Source organism: Geotrypetes seraphini, chromosome 18 (assembly GCF_902459505.1).
Source record: "Geotrypetes seraphini chromosome 18, aGeoSer1.1, whole genome shotgun sequence".
NCBI classification, from domain to species: Eukaryota; Metazoa; Chordata; class Amphibia; order Gymnophiona; family Dermophiidae; genus Geotrypetes; species Geotrypetes seraphini.
In genome coordinates this window covers 3,067,368-3,077,117 of record NC_047101.1, presented here as the reverse complement: position 1 = coordinate 3,077,117, position 9,750 = coordinate 3,067,368, and the positions used below count along the sequence as shown (strand labels likewise).

The 9,750-nt window shown below is 43.5% G+C and overlaps 1 protein-coding gene across 5 annotated transcripts in view; it reads right to left on the bottom strand.

Moving 5' to 3' along the window:
* PDE6A (phosphodiesterase 6A) overlaps positions 1–9,750 on the bottom strand; it is a 92,329-nt gene that overhangs the window by 64,789 nt on the left and 17,790 nt on the right. The window contains exons 2-3 of one of the 5 annotated variants that reach the window (XM_033926885.1): positions 7,412–7,575; positions 105–263 (exon numbers count right to left, since the gene is read on the bottom strand). The exons of 1 other annotated variant lie outside the window; for it this stretch is intronic. In XM_033926885.1, coding sequence (XP_033782776.1) covers positions 105–117 — 13 coding nt within the window. In that variant the 5' untranslated portion in view covers positions 118–263; positions 7,412–7,575. Of the gene's footprint in view, positions 1–104; positions 264–7,411; positions 7,576–8,426; positions 8,513–9,750 lie in introns of those variants that run through there. 3 more of the 5 variants (XM_033926888.1, XM_033926887.1, XM_033926886.1) reach the window with 3 other exon arrangements.

Here is a 9,750-nt window from a genome sequence, read left to right as displayed (position 1 = left end):
CAGCTAGATCGGCTAAGCATGATGATCTATAGAATCTGATTCTCAGAGCTCAGAAACAAACATAGGTACATAAATAGTCTGGTTTTATACACACACATATATACCGTTGATATTCATACTTTTAATTGTTTACAGAGTGTTACATGACTCATGGTCTTTTTAATGATTGTTTATTATTGGCTCCTTGAGTTCTGCCCTGCTGGTCAGGATAATTGGAGTCTACTCGTGGATCTTAGATACCTCCAGATCATCTCATATTTTACCTACAAGTAAAAAGAAGGTTCGAAATGGTAAAAGTCTTTAGGGGAAAAGTTATCAACATGAATTACTGTTAAGATGTTTATGATTTATTAAAATCTGATATCCCGCAATTTGCGGCTTACAAAACACAATAAAATCAGCTAAAACAGTGTATCGCAAACTGTGTGCCTCCTGAGATTTCAGGTGTGCCGTGAGAAGCTGGGGTGGAGGAGAGGTGCCGGCTGATTGCCTTCAGGACGTGCCTCTTGCGGCGAGCGCCAGTGCCTCTCCTTCTCTCTGCGCGTATTCCCTGCCAGCAACTCAGGGCCTGTCTGGAGGGCCTTCGCGTATGTGTGGACGTCAGTGTGATGTCACTGCATCGATATCCACGCACTTCCGGATGCCTCGAGCCGCTGCCACTGCGTTTAGCGTGCTGCGGCTCGACAAAGTTTGCGAGACACTGAGTTAAGCCAAGAAAAGGACACCGTTAGACCTAATCTAAATAACGAAGAGAAGAAAACCAAAACCAAACCTCTTTTAGTTGTGGTCTTCTGAATGCAGCCTTTTCATGTCCACCGACAAGTTTCAAGCTTATTTTTAACTTAATGAATCGCTTATTAAATTTTACTAAGCGATGTACAAATTAAAACAAATGAAATATAAATTTATGTCAATTTAATCAGTAAATAACATGGGTTAAACAGACTGACATACAAATTTACAGATACATAAGGAGAAAAAGGGCTGAACTACAATTATTATTATTAGGTATAGAAGAAGGCATAAAAGGTAAGAACGATAGGGAAGAGATACATAAGGAGAAAAAGGGCTGAACTACAATTATTATTATTAGGTATAGAAGAAGGCATAAAAGGTAAGAACGATAGGGAAGGGGGGGGGATGAAGAGTTGTTTGTTTGTTTGTTTTTTAAGAAAAATGAACGTTAAATATGTTTATAAGTCAAAAGCTTCTTTTAAAAGAAAGCTCTTCAGATTGCCTTTAAAACGGTTTAAGTCATTTTCATCTCTAAGATACTGGGGTAGGGCATTCCATAATTGTGGAGCCATTACAGAGAAAATGTCATGACGACGGGTCCCAATAATTTTCAGTGAGGGAACTGCTAAAAGTTTTTGGCTAATGGACCTAAGGGAACGAGATATCCTATGCGGAATAAGTAGTTTATTAATGAATTGAGATTAATTTGAACTTAGAGTTTTAAAGACTAAAAGTAAGATTTTAAAGGTAATGCGATGACTGACAGGGAGCCAATGAGATTCGATCAAAAGTGGTGTAACGTGATCTAAGAATGCCAAATTTTTTTTTAAAAGAGTTTCAACATAGACTTAAATTAAGGCGTCTTATTATACCACTAGCTGATACTGTTTTGCACAGGTCCCATTTCATGCAATGACATCAGGTGACTAATAAGTGGGGTGAACACAAAAATATCAGGTCTTAACGGCAGCCCACATTGACAACTTTCCCCCCTGTATCTTGAAAACCGAAGTCTCCATCTCTCCTGGTTGAAGAAGCACAAGTGGAGCAGAGGTTTGTAAAGACATCATCAGAGTGTGCATCGCACATATTTTCTCAGGATTTATTCAGCATATGGTACAAGACCTCAGTGATATAACCTATGCAATACAAATACAATTATTTGCTATTTCTTTCTAGTCTAATGCACTTGACATGGAGAGAGCTATTTCTCAGTTAGGTTTTCAGTTGGGTTGCCAAATTTTTGTCCAGGGAAACCTGGACACATGGTCCCGCCCTGTTTTGCCCCTAGCCACGCTAAGTCCCACCTCTAGCCCCGCCCTCACAAAGCCTTGTCTTTGTTTTCTGACCTCCAGACCGCGTCTGGAGGGTCTCTGAGTAGGCGTGGATGCTTGTGACATCATCTGCGCGTGCTCAGAGACCCTCCAGACGCAGCTGGGAGGTCGGGGCTTTCCAAAACCTGGACAAACTACCGGGTTTTGGAAAGTCCAATCAGGCACCCACACAATCCTCTAAAAAGAGGACATGTCCGGGTTTCCCCAGAGGTCTGGTAACCCTAGTTTTAGGACCTGTTGCTCTAACTCTTCTGACCTCATCATAATGGATTTTTATTCAAAGCAGCACATGTCCACCTTACAGACTTCTTTTGCAGTGCATTGGCAGAGAAAAGGCTCCCAGAAATGACAACATCTTGAGGCTTTCAATGAAGAATTGTGAAATTTTATCTGCCTTGCAATTCCAGATGTTGGGGCAGTTTTGGAAGCTGTTAAATTGTTCCAAAGTTGGATGGTAAGAAAGAGCGTGAATTCGAGGACCTGGTTGCTGACTTTAAATTGGGGGCCTCGTGTGTTCAGCTAGCCAGGATGACAGAGAAGCAAAGTAGAAGGTGACAAAAGCTGACTTGGACAAGAAGTGATACCACCGAGTGGTGACAGGTCTACAACTGTCTGGAGTAATGTAGAGAAGAAAATCTGGGCTGAGGAGATGGGTCAGGTGGCGTTTTCTTGCTGTCATCCATTTGATTACAATGCCTCTGAGTTAGAAGAGCTACACAGCTCATTTTCGGCCACTGATGGTGTAATTCCTAGCGTGTGCAGCCTTTGTATCTAAGAAAAGCTGAGCCTACTGGATTTAGATTCTGCCCCGGACATGTCCAGACATCTGGTAACCCTAACTCTGGCATTCATCTTCCAGCAACTGGTCTCATTCGCACTTGTGTCCCAGACACCTACCCGACAAGAAACCTTGTTTCGCCAATAGCCTTGGCTGCTTCAGGGGCTAATACTAGCCTTTTCTTCGTGCACAAGTCCACACCAAATGGAGTCCAGGAACAGTAGAATATCTTAGTATTATCCCCTGAAGCAACCAAGGCTATTAGGGTGATAGGTGGATATAGTAGGTTTTGGGGGAGCTTTAGAGGGTTCAGCATAAATTATAAAGGGGTGATGGTGAGATGTATACCTTTAAGGTGTCCCACTGTTCTACTGGCATGTTTATGTGGCCAGTCCATTACAAAGCTGACCCATCCCACTTCTAGATGTCCAAGTAGACGATTTTCATTAAAAAAAATTATTTGGACGTCCTGTTTGAAAATGGACGTTTCTCCACTCCCAAATTTAGACGTTTAGCGGGAAACGTCCAAATTCGGGCTTCGACGTTCTGTCAAAAACATCTTACTGAGGTCACTTAAGGTGCTTTGGACATGTGCCTTAAAATAGATGAATGTAATGTTACACTACTTGTAATTTAGACTTTTTACAGAGGCTCTGCTTATTGTAACCATTAGGTTGTTATCTTGCTCTGCTCCCTTCCTACGTATCCTGTCTACATGTTCTGCCTGTGCCTTTCTTCAATAAACCTTTTCCTGACCAAAAAGTCCAAACGTTGTTTTGCATTTTGACATACATTAACATCCTTCATAAGGTTGCGACTGCCCACATTCTCGTATCGCTTTGAGCTCTAGTTCTACGTTCAGCTACTAGACAAACGCTGCACCTCTGATTCTCTTCTCTCAAACGTTTTCCCTTCCTCCTCTTAAGAAAGATCAGAAAGGACTGGACTCAGGAATGGATCACTTCATCTTCTGACTTGGGCTTCTTAGTTATACAACTAATAAGCGAAATTTATGTAACGTGTGAAGAAAAATCCCAAGAAGACATAGACCTGCAACATGACCCATCATTGGGTTGGTCTTGGTCAAGTGCTTTGTCATGGTCAGAGCTGGGAACAATACAACTGCTGAGTCACGGTTTGTTGGTTAAACACTGCTCCTACCCACAGGGACGAGGTTGATTACCTTGGACTCTACCATTGTTCAGTGCTAGTGGGAGGGGTAGCAGACGAGAAGCATCCACTTCCACATATTTGATTGAGCAGAACCTGTTACTGAGCTAGTACAGCCCCTTTCTGTGTATAGGGTGAGACAGCAAAGAGTAACCCCCTAGAATATTTTGCTCTTTACTCAGCAGCTGTTTGGAATTCCAGTGGGAAATTTTGCAGCCTTATTTTTTTGTTAATACTGTATTTACATTTATGTGGCAAGATATCTTTAAACACAGCAAATTTACACATTTTTTTTTAGAGTGACCACCCAGTGATTTTCTTGCATTCAAAAATGCAGCAACATTAAACTACTCGTAGCTTTGACTTTTCTAGTGTTCTGTAAAGCTGCTGATGTGACATCAGGATGGGTGGGAGTGGGAGGATCTAGAGGCCTGTGAGGAAGGGTGCTAAAGGACTAGAGGGGTGGGGGGCAATGGAGAGTGAAGTGACTCGTCCAGAGTCACAAGAAGCTGCAGTGGGAATCAAACTCAGTTCACCAGGTTCTTGGGCCATCGCACTAACCATTGGGCTACTCAATGCCATTAATCTGTGGCCATTTAAAAAAAAAAAAATTACCTTGAATATTTAGGAGGCAGTAGCAGCTCTTATAAGAGGGGGCCTTAGATGCCTAGACCAATCATAATCTTATGCCCCTCCCAGTGCATCCCAGGATGCACTGGGAAGGGAAAGGCCTGCCATTTTGAAGAGACAGGCCTGTTGGCAGGAGGGAGTGGGTATCATCCTGCTGATTTTCATGGGGGGTGTCCAGATGGCCAAGGCAAAAGGGAGTGGGCATCCCTTCTGATGATCTTCATGGGGGTGGGGTCAGGGGTGTGTGTGTGTGTGGTGGGGGGAGGAGGGGGGCCAGGTGGCTGAGGCAGGAGGGAGTGGGAATCCCTCCTGCCAATCCTCACAGAGAAATACTTTTAAAACCAATAGGAGGAAATATTTTTTTCACTCAGAGAATAGTTAAGCTCTGGAACATGTTGCCAGCGGTTGTGGTAAGAGCGGATAGCGTAGCTGGTTTTAAGAAAGGTTTGGACAAGTTCCTGGAGGAAACGTCCATAGTCTTGTTATTGAGAAAGACATGGGGGAAGCCACTGCTTGCCCTCGATCGGTAGCATGGACTGTTGCTACTCCTTGGGTTTTGGCCAAGTACTAGTGACCTGGATTGGCCACCGTGAGAACGGGCTACTGGGCTTGATAGACCATTGGTCTGACCCAGTAAAACTATTCTTTTGTTCTTATGTGTGGGGAATTCTGGGTGGCCAAGGCAGGAGGGAGTGGGCATCCCTCCTGTCAACTTTTTTTTTAAGTTCATGGGTTTGTGGAAGAGGGCCATCGTTGGGGGATCCTGGCATAAGTTTATTTATTTTTTAATGGACAGAGATGTTATGCATGTGAAACAAGCACAGCATCTATGTCCGTTAACAAAGAAACAAAAAAATCCCCTGCTCTTCCTGTCCAGCAGGAGGTTGCTTCTAGGCGTCCCCTGCCACTCAGCGGTTCAGGGCTTCCTCTGCTGGCTCTGTTCAAGTGTCAGTCACTTCCTCCAATGACTGATTGGATGGGATTATGGCGGAGCTCTGCGAAACTCATTTGCGTGCAAAATGGTTTCAACACCGATTGCCGTTTTCAAATCGGACAATTTACCAGCACCACTGCGGCCCACAGAACTTTAACCGCGATTTTAGTGTATCCAGCAAAATGTCTTTTTTAATTTATTTATAAATTGTTTATTCAAGAAAACAAGTCAAGAAAATAGAAAACAGGTAGAAACACTCAAACAATTTGTGACTATGAGCATAGAAAAAGGCAAAAGAGTCTTTATTGCTGACCAGGCCCCTCCCTCCCTTCCAGGAAAGCCTTGACTCTGTTCAGAAAATAAAAACTAACCGTGTATTTTGGCATGGTCCGGCAGGGTAAGCGCTCTACGAGTGTCGGGGCATTTGGCTTGTGAGCCGCACTGGGACGCTCTGCTATAGCCTTCGTTTAGAATGAGTACAGTTTTTATTTGCCCTCATCTTGTTAAATTGTTTTCCAGTGTTTGTTGTAAATTACAATAGTTTTGGCATAGAGTGATACGGGTAAGGGTAAATTAGATGCACATCTCCCTTGAGAAGCATACAGTGATATGGGGAATAAAACTATGCCAGGGTAGACCTGGCGGGGCCTCTGCGTGTGCGGATCAGCAGACTCGATGGACCCAGGGTCTGATCCGGAGATGGCAATTCTTATGTTCTTATGTATCAAGATTCCGTGCAGAATCTCAAAGTGTAGCAAGATTCCAAAACCCCAAATAATAGCAGCATTCCGGAACCTCCAAAGAGTATCAAGATTCCGTGCAGAATCTCAAAGTGTAGCAAGATTCCAAATCCCAGATAGTAGCAGCATTTCGGAACCCCAAAGAGTGGGGGGACAGGTCCAGGACGAATATCAGGAAGTTCTGTTTCACGCAGTGAGTGGTGGATACCTGGAATGCTCTCCCAGAGGAAGTAATTGCAGAATCCACCCTTCTAGGATTTAAGGGTAAACTAGATGTACATCTCCTTAAGAGTGGCATAGAATGATACGGGTAAGGGTAAATTAGATGCACATCTCCCTTGAGAAGCATACAGTGATATGGGGAATAAAACTATGCCAGGGTAGACCTGGCGGGGCCTCTGCGTGTGCGGATCAGCAGACTCGATGGACCCAGGGTCTGATCCGGAGATGGCAATTCTTATGTTCTTATGTATCAAGATTCCGTGCAGAATCTCAAAGTGTAGCAAGATTCCAAAACCCCAAATAATAGCAGCATTCCGGAACCTCCAAAGAGTATCAAGATTCCGTGCAGAATCTCAAAGTGTAGCAAGATTCCAAATCCCAGATAGTAGCAGCATTTCGGAACCCCAAAGAGTGGGGGGACAGGTCCAGGACGAATATCAGGAAGTTCTGTTTCACGCAGTGAGTGGTGGATACCTGGAATGCTCTCCCAGAGGAAGTAATTGCAGAATCCACCCTTCTAGGATTTAAGGGTAAACTAGATGTACATCTCCTTAAGAGTGGCATAGAATGATACGGGTAAGGGTAAATTAGATGCACATCTCCCTTGAGAAGCATACAGTGATATGGGGACTAAAACTAGGCCAGGGTACACCAGGCGGGGCCTCCGCGTGTGCGGATCACCAGACTCATGGACCCAGGGTCTGATCCGGAGATGGAAATTCTTATGTTCTTATGTAATTGTGTTATGCGATCATAAACTCAATAAAAAAATATGTGAACTTAAAAAAATAACAAAACAAGAAAAGAGAATTAATCAATGTACTGTCTAAAGAAAGTGACCAAGGGTTCGGTTTCATCTTGTTATTACCTGCCCGGGCAGGACTCTGTTGACCGTTGCATTAAGTCAAGAGTTCCAAAGTGCAGACCTTCAGCCCCAGGAATGTACAAGGACAAGGTGAAAACAAAGGGTTCGAGGATCGTCACCTCTGCCCCAGTTAAAAAAGTGCCACCAAATTGCTGTGATCTTGCTACCTGCAGAAAATGAAACACAGGCTTCAAAATGACAAATGAGCGGCCTTCATTAAGGGCGAGTATTGGTTCAACATTGCTGGGCTTTGCACCCTCCAGATACATTATCGATCGAAGCAGCCATCGTGACGATTTGAGGCTCTCCTGCTGAGTGCACAGAGGGCCAGGGGCTAGCAATGGTGCCGTAAGTTACCGTCACCTAACAGCTGTTTTAATTGGTGTTAATTGATCGTGTCGTTTAAGACCAATTAAAAAGTCATTTAAAAAAAGGACCTTAATTGCATCTACAGAGGAGCCTAACAGGGCGGGGTTTACACTGGACATTACCGGCAGCTATGTTTGACGTAAGGCGCGATTCTCTTAATGGCGTCTACTTGTGGTGGACATGCGGCTGGCGCCAACGTAAGCGCTGTTACTAGAATCAGGCCCAGACTTTCTATTTCCCTCTGGCTGTTTTGTTGTTGAGGTACTTTGTTTTTATTTTTGTGACTATTTAATAAAACAGACACACAAGAAAAGGAAAAGCATTTCTCGTACTACAAAGTCATAAGGCTGCATTTTTGTTTTTTTATTTTGCAAACCCTGCACAGCATTCTTGTGTTGTAATGAGTTAACTGAACTTTAGATTCATTGATTTATTTTAAAAATTTCTATACTGTTTAAAACTAAACGGTTTACAGAATTACTTACATCATTTAAAACAAAATCATCATAGCATAAACATACAAATAATCCTAAAAACAAATCATATTTACAAACTAAAACCATGTTTAAAAAGGTTCATCAGCTTTGCCAGAGGGCAGTTATTAACCAGAAAAAGGTATCCTCTATAATAAAAACCCTTACCTGCTTACCTGCTAATGCGCAGTTGAAACGGTGTGATCCCTGCCACTGTGATTTGTGCTACCATGCCGTGTTCCATTTTCGGCGCGTGCAGCGGTAAGAGCAATGGTAGGAGGGTGTCCTTTGAGGTGCTACGAGGTGTCCGGCTGCTACTGCTGCACAGGGAAATGGAGGGGGAGAGGGAAAAGGGGTTGCTTTGGGGGAGGGGTGTGCTGGGGGGGCAGGCAGCAATCTTGGTTTGCTCGGGGGGCTAGGGAGAGAGACAGACAGACAGACAAGGGGCCATGGAGAGACACAGACAGAAAGAATGACAAACAGACAGGGGGCCAGAGAGAAAGACAGACAGACAGCCAGCGGCCAAGGAGCGAGAAAGAAAGAAAGACAGGGGGCCAGAGAGACAGACAGAAAGATAGACAGACAGTGGCCAAAGAGAGAGAGAGAGAGACAAAGAAAAAAAGACAGACAGAAAGGCAACAGCCAAGGAGAGAGAGAGAGAGAGAGACAGAACGAAAGACAGACAGACGAAAGCGGTCAAGGAGAGAGAGACAGAAAGAAAGAAAGAAAGACAGACAGTGACTAAGGAGACAGAGAGACAGAAAGAATGACAAACAGACAGGGGGCCAGAGAGAAAGACAGACAGTGGCCAAGGAGTGAGAAAAAAAGAAAGACAGACAGACAGACAGGGTGCCAGAGAGAGAGACAGACAGAAAGACAGACAGACAGACAGGGTGCCAGAGAGAGAGACAGACAGAAAGACATGCAGCGGCCAGGGAGTGAGAGAGACAGAAAGAAAGACAGACAGACATACACATCTATTCTAGCACCCATTAATGTAACGGGCTTAAAGACTACAAATAATTGCGTCTTAAGTAGTTTCCTAAACGTGTCCTTTTCACAACAATATTGGTTGCCTGTCATTACAAGAGATTCTTGGACAAGACTTTTGCATTTCAGTTAGGAAAAATGAATTCCTGGTTAAGTATTTTGATTCCACAAGCCACAATCATATTATCTGTTTGATAAATTTGTAACTCTGCTCATATGTATGTTTCAATGATTGTACAGTCCTTCTTTGAGGTTAACCACCTGGAACTTATGGTTGGGTGGTATACTAGAATAAAGATGATTATTATTATCAAAAATAAGTACCACAGGGCATGAGAAGACAGCAAGAACCAACCGCTTGAAGATCCTCATTGTCCAGAATGAGTATGGTAAGCAGATGAGGATATGTGAGTCTTCTTGTTTATCCAACACTTGAAAATACTGATAATCTACTTTCAGGGAGCTAATTGCTATTTATTTTTCTAAATTGCTCTCAAACTGTAAAACAGG